General features: G+C 39.6%; 1 protein-coding gene across 7 annotated transcripts in view; it reads left to right on the top strand.

The window, feature by feature from the left end:
- The first annotated feature begins 586 nt into the window (after positions 1-586).
- The window catches only part of NAA16 (N-alpha-acetyltransferase 16, NatA auxiliary subunit), a 71,916-nt gene continuing 53,469 nt past the window's right edge, over positions 587-19,033 (top strand). For 6 of the 7 annotated variants that reach the window (XR_014794393.1, XR_014794394.1, XR_014794395.1 and 3 more), the window contains exons 1-6: positions 587-852; positions 3,026-3,110; positions 4,669-4,773; positions 5,972-6,129; positions 10,866-11,000; positions 18,577-18,730. Coding sequence is in view for 1 of the 7 variants with exons in the window: in XM_084876542.1 (XP_084732668.1) it covers positions 799-852; positions 3,026-3,110; positions 4,669-4,773; positions 5,972-6,129; positions 10,866-11,000; positions 18,577-18,730 (691 nt within the window). In the remaining 6 variants the exon portion in view is untranslated. The remainder of the gene's footprint in view (positions 853-3,025; positions 3,111-4,668; positions 4,774-5,971; positions 6,130-10,865; positions 11,001-18,576; positions 18,731-19,033) is intronic. The other variant, XM_084876542.1, reaches the window with a different exon arrangement.

Raw genomic sequence — 19,033 nt, forward strand, 5'->3', positions numbered from 1 at the left:
AGATCCTGGGTTTGAATTTTGTTTCTCTCATTGTTATGTCTTGTATAAAGGGGAACCATCTGAGGCGAAAGAGTAGGTAGGTAGACTTGGCGAACCAGTGGCCCCATAAAGCCACCATAATTCTCACTGACAATGTTAGGTGTTCTGAACTGCTGGAAATACCTTTTTTTGGGGGGGTGGGGGGTGGGGAGGGAGTTACTTTTTTTCTGAGACATTTCAAAGGGCTTCCCCATCAGCTCCCGTCCATGCCCGTCCAATGACCTCACTGCGTTGTGACTACGTCCTTGGTCTGCACAAGTTCATCCATCTATTTTGGACTCGAGCCCTGTTTTTCTAAGTAAATTCCTGAGCGGAGAGAAAGCCCAAAAGTCTGACTCTGTTATAACTGGCATCGTCTTGGGCCACGAGACTAAACAATCATAGCACAATGCAAACGACTTATCAGGAGCTACGCTGCAGGAGCACCCCCCCCCCAACCCCCCCCACGTCCCCAAGTGACCGCCGAACAACCCCTCCCCCCCAACCCCGCCCCCCCCCCCCCCCCCCGTGGCCCCAGGTCTCCGCAGCCCCGCGCATGCGCACGCCGCCGGCGGAGGGGGCGGGCCCGGCTGCCATCTTACCGCCGCTCGCCCCTCACCCGGGCCGGAGTCGGGGCGTCTGGCTCCGGCCGTTCTCCTTCTCCATCGCCAGCCCCCGCTCCAGGCGAATGGACTGACCCGTCATCCGCACCGACTCTCGGCAGCGGCTGGTCCCCGCGTCCACCCCCCGGAACGGAGCGCCCCGCCGCCCGCCGCCGCGATGCCGAGCGTGCCGCTGCCGCCGAAGGAGAGCAACCTCTTCAAGCGCGTCCTGGTGAGGGCGGCGGCTTCGCGCCCCGGCGGCCCGGTCCGGCGCGGCGAGCGGTCCGCGCTCTGGCCTTTGTTTACCTCGGAGCCGCCGGACTGGCCCCCCGCCTCCGCGGGTCCCCGGGCCGCCTCCCGCCCCGGCCCCCGGCCCCGCCGCCGCGGACCGGAGGGACCTGGCGGGGCCGCGGCGGCGCCCGGGCACCTCGGCGGAGCCTGGGGACGGACTCGCGACCTGTCCTCCTGTCCTCCCGGGGGATTTCTTTAGCCGCCGCCCCTCCGCAGGTTTCACCCCCTGCTTTGTGCTTAGAAAGCGGCCCCATGGAGCCTGTGGTGGGGCGGGGCTGGGGCACAGACGGTTACGGGGGAATTGGGGTGCGCCCGGAGGCCAGCTTTCTGCGGGGGAGCCTTTGCCTGTTTGGGGGCACTAACGCCTCTGGGAGGCTTTGCCGGTGAAAGGCTGGCATCAACTGCCTTCCTAAAGCCCAGCAGCGAACAGGGCTCTGCCTTTGACGTGCACGGGCTCTACTGCGAGAAAGCGGTACCAGCTTCGCGGACGGGCTGGCTTTGCACTTGGGGGATCACACACTTTGTTTCTGAGCAGAAACCGGGATGGTGGCCCCGGAGGGGGGCCCGCTGGCCGGCGGGAGGCGTGCTGCTCCCTGCAGGTCCGGTGCCAGCCTCCCGGCGCCTTCCCGGTTTGTTTTCCCGGCTCCTGTTCTGCCGAAGCGGACAGGCAGCGAGCGCCTTTGCTTTTCTCACACACGCCGGGCACCGCAGAATTAATGTTGCAAAGAGATAGCTGTGTTCTTCTAGTTTGTCTTTTTATCTGAACACGAGCGTTTAGATTTTAATAGCGCATTTGTTACTTAGAGCTTGTGTTATGTGACTATTAGCTATCGCTTACCTTTGCTATAAATACTAAATTTAGAATGTTTTCAGTATTACCAGTGGCAGATATCCAGTTTCATAGTAGCTGTTCAGTTCTAGCTAATAGAAACTTCACATTAAATCCTTATTTTTTGTTTTTCTCGTAGACATATTTTTCACAGTATGGAATTGGAGAAGCGAACTTTTTTTTTTTTTTTTTCCCCTTTCAGGTGGATTTTTTGGTCTAAGCAAGGAATCTGAAATATATTAATGGGAAATCATCTATGACTTTTTAGTAAGATTTCAGGACATTGGGCATTTTACTTAAAAGATGACAGAACACTTACTTTCTCTATATATGGGTACTGTAGTTCAAATCATGTTATTGGTAGAATAATGAAAAACAACTCCGTGATTTATTATACTCTATTTACAAAAAGTTTAAGCTGCTGCTGAGTTAATTTTATTCCCAAATTAATTGGGAAATGCTAAACATTTCCTTAATCTGGGTATGTAATGTTTATTTATTTATTTATAAATATATTTTATTGATTTTTTACAGAAAGGAAGAGAGAGGGATAGAGAGTTAGAAACATTGATAAGAGAGAAACATTGATCAGCTGTCTCTTGCACACCCCCTACTGGGGATTGATCCCGCAACCAAGGTACATGCCCTTGACGGGGACCCTTTAGTCCGCAGGCTGACACCCTATCCACTGAGCCAAACCGGTTTCAGCTTGGCTCCCTTTTTAAAAAAAAATATTTTTATTGATTTCAGAGAGGAAAGGAGAGGGACAGCGAAGTAGAAATATCAATGATAAGAATCATTGACTAGTTGCCTCCTGCATGCCCCACCCTGGGGATGGAGCCCAAAACCTGGGCATGTGCCCTGAACTGGAGTTGAACTCCTGGTTCATAGGTCAAGGCTCCACCACTGAACCACAATGGCTGGGCTCTTGGTTCCATTTTTGAAATAGCATAGGCTTTTAATGCAGTTTTAGTATTTCTCTGTGTTGTTATCATATATGTTTTTGCTTTTGGATTTTGAATTTTAAAAAGCTGTAGCAGTGTTGCTTGACAATTAAGTTCCCAGCTTATTAAATGTATTTTTTTCTTTATCTTCTGTAAAAGTGAAAATGCTCAAGACACTAGAACAGTTTGGTAACAGAAACATACTAAATGTTATAAGTGATATAAATTGACATAAAATCTTTCCATCACGTTTTAAACCTCACTTTAGATCTTCAATTATGTAAAAGTTGCTCCATATAGAATCATTTTATAAAATAATTTTTGTTCGTATTTCTTTACAGAAATGTTACGAACAGAAGCAATATAAAAATGGCCTCAAGTTTTGCAAGATGATTCTTTCGAATCCAAAATTTGCTGAACATGGAGGTATTGTCTTACTTGTGAGAGATTGCTTTGGGGAAATCTAATTCTGAAATTAGACAGGCTTCCTAACAGTGAAAGAAGAATACTTCCCAGATTCCATGGCCTAGTAGCTCTATAATGTATAAATATTAAACATTTTTAGTAATATCAGTCTTATTCTAGGTTACTTCTATTATGTTTAAGTCCATGTACATATACAGTTTTTACGATTAAATGAAAGGTTGTTGGTTGATCAATTTGGGAACAGTTGGAGTACTATATACCAATATTTTTATAGAAGTGATTTCATCTGTTACTTTGACTAGAACTTAAGTTTATTCTTTGATTTCCTATGTATAAAATTAGGACAATATTTGCAATACAGAAATAGTATGAAGATAGAGTTAAATACATTTTATTCTTTGGTAGATGTCATGTATCTGCAGGCCTTTATATATAAATTGACACTACTGATTTATCATTAGATTGTTTATCTTGAGTTGTTTTTCTAGCACTGGTATTAATAAGTTGGCATTTGCTTTCTAATCCTTTTTCACTGGTCACCAGTATTTTTTAAGAGGATAGATGAGGTTACATACGCAACCTCATGATCCTGTAGCAAAGCACAGCTAGTTGTGATCCTGTAGCAAAGCACAGCTAGTTGAGGTCGCTGAATATTAGTCTTTGGTAAATCTTGAGACTGTCTTATTGGGAAATAGGCTGATCCGTCTCAGCTTTCTCATGTTGAAAACATTCTTTGAAGAAATGGAAAGAAGTCTTCATTTCATAGAATTTTAGAAATTTGACTTGTTTTCAAGTTTTGTCACTATGGAACCATTATCTAAGTGGAAGCTTTAGGGAAGTTCTTTATGTATAAACAGAAAAGATGTTTGGTTATAGGAGCTTGGACTGTTCTATCACCATGTTTTCTGAAAAACAGAATTCATAGACATTAATTTGAAAAACAGTTGTTCTTATCTAATTTCCTTGTGGATTATTTTTTGGGGGGATTATTCAGAGAGTTATTTCAATCTAAAGCATCTTTTATTAACTTCTTTAAACATATTTTTGAGTTGCCACTCCTGTAGTCCAGTGTTGTATCCTTGAAATGCAAAGGATATTAATTCGCTAATTAGAATTAGTTAGAATAAACTTGCCAAAAATGCAGTTTATTCCAGTATTGAGTAAGGTGATTTTTTTCCTCTTTATTAAGGTAGATTGATTTGATTCTTAATTCAAGTTGATCTCAGGTGAAAGGTGAACTGCTGTATACATTTAACTCAACAGGGTTCAGGTGCCTGCTGTGTTACCTTTTCTCAGCAGAATAATCTCAACCCCCTTTCAAGAATCTTCTAAAGAGCAGAAAGCATTTTAGCAACTCAGTCTCATCCTAAGGAATTTCAGAAAAGGACCTGGGCTAAACTTTAAGCCAATGTTTAAAATGCAGTTTTTGGAGAGAAGTTCTTCTAACTATGGGATTAAAAATATGAATAATATAAGCATGGCAGGTGTCAAATGTTAAAATAGCCCTAAGATAATTTGAATCTTTCATGTGTAAATTGAGGTTAAAAATATTTTTCAGAGACTTTGGCTATGAAAGGCTTAACATTGAACTGTTTAGGAAAAAAAGAAGAAGCATATGAATTTGTTCGCAAAGGACTTCGTAATGATGTCAAGAGTCATGTCTGTATCCTTTTGCAGTGGTTGAGTAGTTTTAATTTCATGTATGTCTTTTCAATTTATTAGTGTTTTTTCCTAATTCAAAAATTCAACCCTATGTAGAAGAGAATTTAATGAACTCTATGTACTAATTACTCAGCTTTAATAATTATCAACATTTTTTAGTATTAGTTTATCTGTCCCTTATGCCTCATTTGTTGGAGTATTTTAAAGAGAATCGCTATACAGTATGTATGTATTGTGAGAGTGCTAATAATTATATGTGCTTTGAGCCTCATTGTTTTTCCTATACATCCATAAACTAGTGATATTTCATATCATTTCAGGTAACTTACAAACCTGTATAGTGTAGTAAACCTTATTATGTTCTTTAAACTTTTGTTAAACTTTACAAGAAAAATTCAGAGGAAATTGGTTTTAAAACATTTTATTTAGTGTCAAGTATGATATTGGTTCTTCAGCTTGTTTCATTTGCATAGGGACATAGCTATTTTCACTGATACTCATAATTGTATTTTTCTATATCTAGTATCCAGCTTGTAAAAAACAAAAATACTTTTTAAGGTTGGATCATTGAAATTAATGTTCATTTTTGTTTTGCTTATTTATATATTTATTAATAACATTTTCACATATTGTCCTGTTTCTTATGTTTTTACATTTAATTTATTTATCTATGGGCCAGTATTGAACATCAATAGTCTTAGTAGTGTTTTCACATTTTTAGCTTAGGGTTCTCTCAAAATGCTAAACACTTATTTCTTTATCTCAGTGCTTACTCTTGAGCAAAGAGAGAGGGCATGAAAGTATGGTAGTGGTTTTGGCTCCAAGATATGTTAAGAATTTAATTTACAATAAATAAAAATTGAATTTTGTGGTTTTTAATATCATTGGTGAATTAACTGATGGTTACATGTTGTTTTAGAATTTATCGATTATAGACTTGTTTTAAAAGATATTTTTTGTATATATTCTGTTTCAATAAATAGTAAGTGAATGTGCCCAGCTTTAATAATTTAACAGTTGTTAATCAAGGCTGATCTCTTTACCTCTTGCTCACTGTCCTCTTCCCTCTGATCCCAGGTCATTCTGAAGTAAATCTCAGACAAAAATGCCATTTTGTTAAAGTAAGCTTTATATTACATAGATATGTAGCATAGTATTTTCTAGTACCTGTGAATATCTGTATTTCCTTAACTTAATAGGTTGGCATGTATATGGACTCTTGCAGCGTTCTGATAAGAAATATGATGAAGCTATAAAGTGTTACCGAAATGCCCTCAAATTAGATAAAGATAATCTGCAAATTTTGAGGGATCTCTCTCTGTTGCAGATCCAAATGAGAGACCTTGAAGGTTACCGAGTAAGTACTTTATCTTAAGTGTACACATTTTAACAGATAGATATAACTTAAAACATGTGAATTCAGAATGAAGTGAGTGTAAGCCAAGATCATGTAGATTTGATTGTTCAATATAGAATAGAAGGGAAAGTCACTTGGGACCTTCCCCCAGTAATAGTTGTAGAACTGTATACTTGATTATCAACAAAGGATAACTTTATTTAACGCTTTTTAAAACAACAACAAAACAAAACAAAAAATACTGTACTATCTCCTGTGTACAAATGCTATACTAGATTCTTTGTTGGTTTGACACAAATTTGGTAAACAGAACGTTTATAATTGAAATCTAAATGTAGAGATTAGTTTTCTTTATTATGGGTTAGTAAATATAAAATGATCTGATAAGGGTTGCTATACATCAGTCTTTCTGTAGTCCAGACCTCTTCATACTGGCATCTTCAGCTCTGCTGGACATCTCCAAGTGTATTCTAAATTAATTATGTCCAAAACGTAATTCTCTTATTTTCTTATGCGAATGCCACCAACTCTTAACAGTTCTCCTTAAATAAATTGTCTTTCATTTACTTTTACTTTTGCCCTTCTGCCATAAGTCCTTATACCCTATACCTAGATTTTTTACAGAAGTTTCAAGAGTTCTGCTGAACTTGATAGTAATCATTCTTCAAGATAGTGTGGTTTTTCTTCAGCAGTACTTAACAGCTTGGGTGTGGTGAGAGTTAACATTAGTTATACTTATGAGGCAAAGAAATTAAGAATATTGTCAAGAGAGTGATTTCTATGAGGGATAGTGAAATAAATGAAGATAAAAGAGTAGGTGGTTAAAGTGAATGACGCAAGGAACTAGAGGTATTGGTGGTGTCCTCTTAAGAACAAGGGTAGGAATGTCATTGAGTGAAAATGTTGGCAGCATAGGCACAATGGCGAGAGAGAGATAATTTGTTTTTATGATTTCTGTGAGGCAAATAGGACAGTGATTTTCAACCTTTTTCATCTCATAGTACATACAAACTAATTACTAAAATTCTGTGGCACACCAAAAATATATTTTTTGCTTAATCTGACCAAAAAAAAGGTATAATTTTGATCGATTTATAAAAATAATAATAGTAATTATCTATCCTTTGTACTCCAAAGTGACTTAAAAAAAATCAGGTGCCTATACTTATATATAAGGATTTCTGGTACCAAGAATTAACCAGTTAGATGCATCCTTATGAAACATGACCAATAAGATACAACTCTGTTATATAACCTATATATTTATGTTTCAAGACAGGGCATTCACACCAATGGGCTATTGTGTTGACTTGTCATTTTTTTATTTGACAATCTTAGCGATTTTCAATCTTTTTCATTTCATGGCACACATAAGCTAATCACTAAACTTTGGTGGCACGCCAAAAAATAAATTATATTTTTTGCCAATCTGATAAAAAAAAATAGGTATAATTTTGATTCATTCACACCAGATGGCTGTAAGGGAAAACAGGTCAGTGCACTAAATAGTCTGGTATTGCATGTTTTAAAAATGCATTTGGCACACCATTTGAAAATCCCTGGTCTAGGATGTGGTTGTGAGAGTGGGTCCCTAAAGAGGGATAGAGGAGATCATTAAAGGAAATCTTACATGTAAGAAGATAGGTTATTAGATGGGTGTTCTACAGTGTTCCATTTGCCCTGGGAGGATTTGGAAGAGAGAAGAAAACTGACCCAGACTTTAATGAAGGATTGGAGTGACAGAAGCAATAATGAAAATAAGTAATGAGAGTGATAATAGCATCCTATTCCTATATAATAAAAGGCTAATATGCAAATCGAGCTAACGGCAGAATGACTAGTTGCTATGACACTCACTGACCACCAGGAGGCAGACACTCAATGCAGGAGCTGCCTTCTGGTGGTCAGTGTGCTTCCACAATGAGAGTGTCGCTCAGTCAGAAGCCAAGCTGCAGGCAGGTGGTAAGGAGTGAGGGGTTTTGGACAGCTAGAGCTTGGGCCTAAGCCGGCAGGTGGACATCATGCATCAAGCCTTTAGTAATTTTATATGCCTAAAAGGAACCAGACACTTAACACATGAAGATAGAGGAGTGATAGTTATTTCCTCAAAGATAATCTTTTTACAAAAGAAGATCTGATCTTGTTACTCCTTTTGGCATTTCCAACAACAGAGGAAGGGAAGCTAAACATTACATTTTCAAAATTCCATTGGAGCTGGTGTTTTTTATGAGACTTGTTCCTCCAAGCAGTTGCACTTGCCTAAAACTTGGAGGCACATATGAGCAATGAAGAAGTGGGGTTTGTGTAGGGAGGTTGTATTTTCTGCTAATGATGATATCTTGATTTTTCTGGGGCAGCCATAGTGGAATTTCTGGTGTTTTCTTCCTAATGTAATAGATACTGACCTGTCTTAGAGTAGCAGCAGTGGTGTTTCTGCTTGAAAAGATGTTTGAGAGTTCCATCCTATCTCTGGGCCTACTATACCAGGTATACTGGTTAATAATGTGGATTTTTTTCAATAGATGGAGTTACACATATATTGATATACTAGAGGCCAGGTTCACGAAATTTGTGCACGGGGTTGGGGGGCAGTGTCCCTCAGCCCAGCCTGCACCCTCTCCAATCTGGGACCCTTGAGAGATGTCCGACCACCTGTTTAGGTCTCACCGCTGGCTCCCAACCACTTGCTTGCCTCTGCCTGATTGCCCCTAACCGCTTCTGCCTGCCAGCTTGATAACCACCTAACCACTCCCCTGCCAGTCTGACACCTAAATACTCCCCAGCCAGCCTGATTGCCCCTAACTGCCCTCCCATGCCAGTCTGGTTGCCCCTAACTGTCCTCCCCTGTAGGCCTTGTTGCCCCCAACTGCCCTCCTCTGCTGGCCTGATAATCCCAACTGTCCTCCCCTGCAGGTCTGGTCCCCCTACAACTGCCCTCCCCAGCTGGCCTGGTCACCCCTAACTGCCCTCCCTGATGGCCTTATTGCCCACAACTGACCTCTGCAAACCTGGTCTCCCCCAATTGCCCTTCTTTGCCAGCCCGGTCACCCCTAACTGTCCTCCCTGCTGGCCTGATAGCCCACAACTGCCCTCCCCTGCATTCCTGGGTCCCCCCCAACTGCCCTCACCTGCAAGCCTGGTGTGTCCCCCCCCAACTCTCCTCCCCTGGTCCCCCCACAACTGCTCTCCCCTGCAGGCCTGGTCCCCCATAACTGCCCTCCTTTGCTGGCCTGATCTCCCCCAACTGCCCTTCCCTGCCAGCCTGATTACCCACAACTGCCCTCCCCTGCAGGCCATCTGTGTCCACATGGGGGCAGCCATCTTGTGTCTTGGTGTGATGGTCAATTTGCATATTACTCTTTTATTAGGTAGGATATGTGATTTGATATGTTGTTTTTTTGTATCGACAACAAGCTTCAAAACTTCATATGTCACATTTTCTGAAGGTGTTAACATCATAAATATTTTTACGCTTAAAAATGTTGAATTTCATGCCAATAAGAGCAATGGCAGGAAGTTTTAACTCATTATTTTGAAGAAAAGTGCTGCTGAAAGTTATCGAGTACTTCAGGAAGCTTATGGTGGACATGCTCCATCTCAAGTTATCTGTGAACGCTGGTTTAAACACATAAAAGTGACGATTTTTATGTGAAAGACAAAGAACGTCCAGGTCAATTTGAACCATGCTTTGATTGTAAAACAACTAGAATGGGCCAGAATACATGGCAAAATAATTTTGCTTCATGATAACATACCATCACACACTTCAAAACCAGTTAGACACATTAAAAGATTTTGCCTGGGAAGTATTAACTCACTCGATATATTCACCAGACCTTGCTCCTTCAGATTACCATTTGTTCTGATAGATGGCACATGCACTTTCTGAGCAGCACTTCAAAATGTACAAAGAAGTGGAAAATTGGGTCTCTCAATGTTTGCCTCAGAAAAACAATAGTTCTATTGGGACAGTATCCACAAATTACCTGAAAGATGGGGAAATGTGTAGCTAGCGATGGACATTATTTTGAATAAAACACTTTCAATGTTTCTCTTGAAATTACCGTGTGTTTTTTTTCTTTATTATTATTCCAAAATCGGCCATTATCAACTGGTACACCTGGTAATGTAAATCCATTGTGGTTTCATATAATAATTTTGTAAACAGCAAAATTTAGTTCAATATAAAACTATCTCAGTCTCTCAATTACCAAAAGAAATTCTATATGAAGGTAATTTTATTTTTTATTTTTTATTTTTTAAAAATATATTTTATTGATTTTATACAGAGAGGAAGGGAGAGAGATAGAGAGTTAGAAACATTGATGAGAGGTCATCGATCAGCTGCCTCTTGCACACCCCCTACTGGGGATATGCCCGCAACCAAGGTACATGCCCCTGACCGGAATCGAACCCGGGACCCTTCAGTCCCCAAGCCGACGCTCTATCCATTGAGCCAAACTGGACCCGGCTATATGAAGGTAATTTTATAAGTCAGCCCAAAAGCATGAGCCCCAGGGTCAGCTTTTCAGTGACAGCCTTACAGTGAGCATTATGGGGTATTTTACAACTTAAATAATTAGATAAGGCACACAAAAAGTGTTTTATTGTGGAACTTGTTTGTTAATTAAATACATTAAAAAAGAATTAAAGGTATCGAATTGTTTTTTGAAAACTGATGAACAGAAATACTTTACAGAAAGTTTAAAAAGAACATTTTATTTATTTATTTAAAGGAGACAAGGTATCAGCTTCTTCAGTTGCGGCCAACACAGCGTGCTTCCTGGATTGGATATGCTGTTGCATACCATTTGCTAAAAGATTATGACATAGCACTAAAACTATTGGAAGAATTTAGACAAACTCAGCAAGTAAGTTCATTTTAACATTTTTTCCTACATTCATTTATAAAATAGTTAACTTCTGGATTGCCCCAACCTCCATATGTGAGTTACAGTTTTGTGGCCTATGGAAAAATGGGAAAACTGACAAGTTAAAACAGAATTCATTGGTGCAACCACTATGGAAAACAGTATATAGGTCCCTCAAAAAATTAAAAATGGAATAGCCTTATGACCTAGCAATTCCACTTCTGGAAACCTGATGCACTAATTCAAAAGGATACATATGCACCCCTATGTTGATAGCAGCATTACTTAAATAGACAAGATTTGGAAGCAGCCCAGATGCCCATCAATAGATGAGTGGATGAAAAAGCTGTGTTATATTTACACAATGGAATACTACTCAGTTATAAAAAAGAGGGAAATTTTACCTTTTGCCACAGCATGGATGGACCTAGAGGGTACAATAAACCCTCGATTTTGTATACCTCGATTTAATGGACTTCGGATTTATTGGACAAAATTTCTGGGTCATATGTCTTATGTGAAAATTAACACCCTGTTAAATTTAAAATTTTATTTATGTATTTATTTATTTTGTTAATTCTCTCAACTGAGGATATTTTTTTCCATTGATTTTTAGAGAGAATGAAAGGGGAGAGGAGAGAGAGAAGCATCGATATGAGAGCAACACATCAGTTGGTTGCTTCCACACATGCCCCCAACTGGTCCAGGGATTAAGCCTGCACCTGAGGTTAAACTCTTAACCTGGAATGGAACACAGGACCCTTTAATCCAAGGACTAATGCTCTAACCACAGAGCAAAACTGGCCAGGGCTTAAAATGCTTTTAACCAAGATTTACTTATACGTAAATTAACAGGTTATTGTTTGGTTACTAATTCACTGTTATTTGCTAAATAGGCTATATGTTGGAAAAAACACCGTAATAATTTTGCTGACATAAATAAATATATCTACAAGTATAGTCTACATAATTAAATCCAAGAGTCACCCCTCATAAACAATGTTCAGCAAATAATTAAGGCATGATCACACTGCATTACTCAAGGTAATTGATTTGGTTGTCAAATGGGGAGACTTTCTGTAGCAGTTTTTTTTAAGTTCTTTTTACACACACACACACACCCACACACGTGTATATATATTTCAGAGAAGGGGAGAGAGGTAAAAACATTAATGATGAGATAGAATCATTGATTGGCTGCCTCCTGCATGCCCCCTACTGGGTCTGGAGACCGCAGCCTGGGTATATGCTCTTAATCGGAATCGAACCCGGGACCCTTCAGTCTGCAGGTTGATGCACTATTCACTGAGCCAAACTGGCTAGGGCTCTGTAGTAGTTTTAACACATTCTTATAGGCCAATGTTCTAATGTGTGTGGTAAGCCATGCCTCAGCCATGTATTTACATTTGTGTCCTCTTGGTGACTGGTGAATGCATTCATTTATTAAACCTATTAAGTATAAATTAAAAGTTACAGTAATGCATGTAGAAAACTTTTTTGTGAAATTAAAATTTCATACATACTTAATTTTAATTACACACATGTGTCTATGTAAGTAAAAATAGGTAAACTAATTTGTCTAATTTTTAATGTACACATTCAGAAAAATGTATGTTTATATAATGGACTTTTGGTTTTAATGGACACCCCCTCGCCTGAATTAGTCTATTATATTGAAGTTTTACTATATTATGCTAAGTGAAATAAGCTAGTCAGAGGAGGACAAATAACATATGATTTACTTATATGTGGAATCTAATGAATAAAATAAACAATAGAAACAGATATAGAGAACAGACTGACAGCTGTCAGAAGATAGGGGGATTGGGTTTGGTGAAAGTGAAGGGATTAAGCAGTACAAATTGGTAGTTGCAAAATAACTACAGAGATGCAGATTGCAGCATGGAGGATGTGGTCAATAATGTCGCGATAACGGTATGGTGGGTGCTTGGGGCAGCAGGGAGGAACATTCTAGAGTATATGGTTTTCTGGCCACTTTGCTATACATCTGAAACTGGTATGGAAGAGTATTGAATGTAAACTGTGGTTGGAAAAAAAACCCAGAATTCTTTTGTTTTTTTAATTTCTTTTTGTTATATTTATTTATTTTCCAGCTTATACAAACTGGATATAGAAGCATAAACATAGCACATTTCTACCATCTTTAACACAAATACAAACTATATGTACAATTATTGTATTAAAAATACAAAAGGGATACAGACTCCACCAATGTCTTTCTAAAAGACATACAAGTATAAGTAGTATCAAAAGTATGAGGAAATCACCAGTTAATTGTACATTCTGTATGTGACATCACAGAGCGAACTGAAATTAGCAGTGCTATGTTCTATACTTAATGCTTAGATAACATTTGTGCAACTTGTGGTAGAGTTAGATTTCTGTCTTTCTATTTATATGCAAAAAAGATCCATAGCCTATATAATGAACTGCATATTTCATATAAAATTACAAATGCTTAACTGACAATCTATACTAATAAAAAGGTAATATGCAAATTGGTCAGGATGCCCTAACCCAGCAACCAAACAGCAGCCTGCATGAGGCAACCAGGCCATCAGGGCGGGGGTGGGGGGGGCATGAGGGGTCACCAGGCCGGCGGGGAGGAGGGTAGTTGGGGTGACCAGGCCAGCAGGGTGGGCAGTTAGGAGCAACCAGGCCAGCAGGCAGAGGTGTTTAGGGGTGATCAGGCTGGTGGGGAGGGGCAGGGGAGGGCAGTTGGGGGCGACCAGGCAGGTAAGGGGGGGGAAGTTGGGGGTGACCAGGCCAGCAGAAGAGACAGTTAAGGGCAACCAGGCTGGAAGGGAGGGTTGTTATGGGTGATCAGGCCAGAAGGCAGAGGCTGATAGGGTTGATCAGGCTGGCAGGGGGTGCAGTTAGGGGCGATCAGGCAGGCAGTTGAGCAGTTAGGAGTCTGCGGTCTGGGATTGCGGTCCTGGGGATCAGGCCTAAACTGGCAGTCAGACATCCCCTGAGGGGTTCTGGATTGGAGAGGGTGCAGGCTGGGCTGAGGGGACCCTCCCTTGGGCACAAATTTCGTGCACTGAGTCTCTAATATATAAGCAAGTAGACAAATGCCATGAGACAGAAGAGAATCCTTCCTCTATAATAAAAACCTAATATGCTAAGTGTTGGGTCGGCTGGTTGGCTGTTCAACCGATCAAAGTGTAATATGCTAATGATATGCTAAGGTTGCTCAACTTCTTGCTATGATGTGCACTGACCACCAGGTAGCAGACAGTTGACCAGTTGACTACTTGCTGTGACATGCACTGATCTCCAAGTGGCAGACACTCTGACCTGTAGGTTAGCTTGCTGCTGGGTTCTGGCCTATTGGGATTAAGTGAGACAGGCTAGACATGCCCTGGAGTTCTTCCGTGGTCCCTCCCCAGCTGACCAACCTCTGCATCCCTCCCTGGCCCTGATCTTGCACCGGTGGGGTCCCTTGGTCTGGCCTGTCTGCTTTCGCAATCTGGGCTGAGGGACCCTTCTCCCGCCCCAAGGGCATGAATTTCCCTCACTGGGCTTCTAGTTATTAAATAAAGCACTGACATTGTTTGATACAGTAAAAAGAAACACTGCATTTCAGCTCTTTTTAAAATTTGAAATTATTTACTACTTGAATCTAATGATCTATATCAGGGGTCGGCAACCTGCGGCTCCGGAGCCGCATGCGGCTCTTTTGAACCTTTGCTGCGGCCCCCAGCAGGTCCGACACTAGCAGGGCAGATAGCAGGGCGGGGTGGGGAGCTGTATCACTTATGTCGCAATGGTTTTGCAGCTCCGAAGTTTTTTTTTTCCTTCAAAAACGGGTCCAAGTGGCTCTTTATGTCTTAAAGGTTGCCGACCCCTGATCTATATGATCAACTGAATTTATTGGGGGGGAAAATCCAAGACCAGCAGTTCCTCACATTTGAGTCCTACTCAGATTGGCAGCTTTCACTTTTCTGGAGTCTGTGCAAAAACAACACAAAAATAGAGGGGAGGGGTTATTTCAGTCATTATAGGGTTGATAGCAGCTGTGAGCAGGTGGTTGCTACACTTAGTCCTTCTCTATTCACCCCATGTCCATTAAGCTACTTCTAGGTTAGTCTTTGGTGACTAACCCCCTGGCAAAGGCTGGTGTATCTCACCAGATTTGGGGATCTTAGGAAGGCTGTCTTGAAAGAACAGTACTAACAGCTGGCATTAGCTCCAACATCCCAAGCTGTTTTCAATGCAGTGGTATCATTATAAACTTTTTTCTTTAAAAAAATCAACAAACAGAACACACACACACACACACACACACACACACACACAAAATTCCTAAAACTGAATGAACAACAACAACAAAAACAAACAAACAAAAAAAGTGGGGTGGGGTTCAGATTTTTTTTTGTATTTATTATATTGATTGATTTTAGAAAAAGAGGAAGAGAGAGGGGTGCATCAATTTGTTCCACTTATTTATACATTCACTAGGTGCACGAAATTCATGTATGGTTAGGGTCCCTAGGCCTGGCCTACTATCAGAGCTGATCTGTGGGATGACCAGTGGGGCAATTGGGTAGTCCCCTCTGGCACCCGCCTTGACTGACCTGGTGCCTGCAGGCTGGGGGCAGCTCCTGCGTTGAGCTTCTGGCCCCTCGTGGTCAGTGCTCTGCATAGCGACCACTCATCCCACCCATCGTTCTGCGTTGGGTTGATTTGCATATTAGGCTTTTATTATATAGGATTGGTTGATTTTTGTATGTGCCCTGACCAGGGATCGAATCTGCAACCTTGGCATATTGGAATGATACTCTAACCCCATGGTTGGCGAACTGCAGCTCTTTTGCCCCTTGAGTGTGGCTTTTCCACAAAATACCATGGCCTGGGCGAGTCTATTTTGAAGAAGTGGCATTAGAAGAAGTTTAAGTTTAAAAATTTGGCTCTCAAAAGAAATTTCAATCGTTGTACTGTTGATATTTGGCTCTGTTGACTAATGAGTTTGCTGACCACTGCTCTAACCAACTGAGCTAATTGTCCAGAATTTTTAATGCAAAATAAGTAATATAAAAATATTTGTACATTTTAATTCCAACAATATTCAAATGATAAAGGAAAAACTACAAAAAAATGAAAGTTTTGTGACTGAGAACTGTTTCTCTAATATATATTGCTTTATACTTGATGTAAACATTAATAAATACATTTTAATATGTTAATAGAAAAGAACAAAAATATACACAAGAAATTAAACAGATATAAACTTTTTATATCCAGATTTTGTTATTTTTTAAAGGAATAAAATTAGAGAAATTATCTAAAGTTCTCCCAAGTGCCTCCCTAGAAGTAGCCACTATTCTGAAATTGGTATGTCATTCCAGTGCATTTACATTATGTGTAAGTTCATAAAAGTTAGTATTATTTTGTGTATTTAGAAATTTATGAGTGATATGCAGTTTTTTTTCATTCAACGTTTCTTGATGTCTATATTAATACATGTAGGGCTAGTTTATCCATTTTTAACTGCTGTTAGGAGTTTCATTATATAAATAAGCCATAGTTTATCCATTCTACTTTGCCTCTATTGAAAAATGAATATTCTTGTCTGCTGTTTCATTAGCCACATTTGTGAGTTTCTCTTCAGTGTACACCTAAAATTGGAATTGTAGAGTTGTAGCAGTGTGTTTTCAGCTTTACTAAGTATTGTTATCAAAGAGGAAGGGAGAAGGATAGAGAGTTAGAAACATTCATGAGAGAGAAAAACCAATCAGCTGCCTCCTGCACACCAGCCTACTGGGGATGTGCCTGCAACCAAGGTACATGCCCTTGACCGGAATCGAACCTGGAACCTTTAGTCCGCAGGCCAATGCTCTATCCACTGAGCCAAACCAGTTAGGGCTTATTATGTTCTTATTAGCCATTAATATATATATATATATTTTTAATATATTTATTGATTTTTTTACAGAGAGGAAGGGAGAGAGATAGAGAGCTAGAAACGTCAATGAGAGAGAAACATCGACCATCTGCCTCTTGCACACCCGTACCGGGGATGTGCCTGCAACCAATGTACATGCCCTTGATCGGAATTGAACCTGGGACCCTTCAGTCTGCAGATCGACACTCTACCACTGAGCCAAACCGGTTTCGGCTAGCCATTAATAAGAGTTCTTTATATATTCTTAATACAAGTTCCTTATCACATAATATTATTTGTAAATATTTTTCCCAACCTGTATCTTATATTTTCATGTTATTAGTGGTGTCTTCTGAAGAAGAAAAATTTTATAATTTTGGTGAAGTCTAATTAATTTTTTTCTTTTATACATAGGGTCACAAAGAATTTCTCCTATTATCACTTTTCTTTTATTGTTTTAGTGCTCACATTTAGGTGTGTGATCCATTTTAATTTTTGTGTATGGTATGAATTATGAATCTAAGGTCTTTTCTTGCATACTTAATTTAATTGTCCCACTATTATTTGTGAGAAGACTACTCTTCCTTCATTGAATTGCCTTGGCACCTTTGTAGAACATCAGTTGACTAGAATATACTAACTTATTTTTGGACTTTTATTCTTTTGCACTGATCTGTATGGGTATACTTGTGTCGGTGCCGCATTGATGATTGTAGCTTTGTAGTAAGTTTGAGATGTGAAACACATGTCCTCCTACTTTGTTCTTTTTCAAATTATTTTGGTCATGTAGGGTTCTTTTTATTTCCATTTGAATTTTAGGATTAGCTTATACATTTTTTGCAAAAGGCTTGCTGTGAGTTTGGTAGGGATTGCATTGAATTTATAGAACAATTTGGAATTGCCATCAAAATATTGAGTATTGTGGGCCATTACTGTGGAGTGTACTATCTCACCATTTATTTAGGTCTGTCTGTAATTTCTCAGCATATTTTGTAGTCTTCAATATATAGATCTTATTTCTTTTGTAAAAATTTATTTCAGAGAGGAAGGGAGAGTGAGAGAGAGAGAAACCTCAAGGATGAGAGAGAATCATTAATCAACTGCCTCCTGCGCGCCCCTTTGGGGGATGGAGCACGAAACCCTGGCATGTGCCGTGACCAGAAATCAAACCATGACCTCTGGTTCATAGTTCGATGTTCAACCACTGAGCCCTACCCACAGGCGTCTAGATCTTGTTTCTGAAATTTATTCCTACATATCATCTTCTTTTTGATGCTGTTGTGAGTGAAATTATTTTAATTAATTTTCAGGTTGTTGCTACAATATAGAGATATAATTGATTCTATATATTGATTTTGTTTTCTGTCACCTTGCCTAACTCCTTGATGAGTTCTCTTAGGTTTTTTAATGTAGATTCCTTAGGATTTTAACCATTTTTATACTTTTTTGGGTGTATAGAACCTGTTCACTTTGCTCTATACCAGTGTTCCATCCCTTTATTTTAAAGGATGTATTAATCTTTGCTATTAATTACTCTTCTATTTATAATTGTTCATGTATTGCTTTTTAAGTCTGTGTGAATTGCTTTCCCGAGAAAGCAGTGAAATGAAAGATCTGAAATTGCTTTATGTAATTATATAAATATGATAATTTGGTCTTTTTTTTTAGGTTCCTCTCAACAAAATTGACTATGAATACAGTGAACTGATATTATACCAGAATCAAGTGATGCGAGAAGCAGATTTATTTCAGGAATCTTTAGAACATATAGAAACATATGAGAAACAAATATGTGATAAAGTTGTGGTGGAAGAAATTAAAGGTTAGTTGACCTGCCTTTTCTTTTTCATTAAAGAAAAGAGCTAAAACTGTATATTTTATTCTGTCTTAACGCTTAAATAAGATTTATCATGTATCAGGCAATATTCTAAACACTTATTATGATGTAGTTGTTACATTCACTTTAGAGTTGGGGGTCTGAGGAACAGAGAGTTAAGTGATTTACCTAAAGTCACACAGCCAGGTAAGCTGGTTATAGTGCTGTATATAGAAGTTTGACTCCAGATTTAATTTAAAAAAAAAATTTCTTTATTGATTAAGGTATCACATATTTGTCCTCAACCCC

The sequence above is a fragment of the Pipistrellus hanaki genome (genome assembly GCF_964339955.1).
Source record: "Pipistrellus hanaki genome assembly, chromosome: 3".
Taxonomy (NCBI): domain Eukaryota; kingdom Metazoa; phylum Chordata; class Mammalia; order Chiroptera; family Vespertilionidae; genus Pipistrellus; species Pipistrellus hanaki.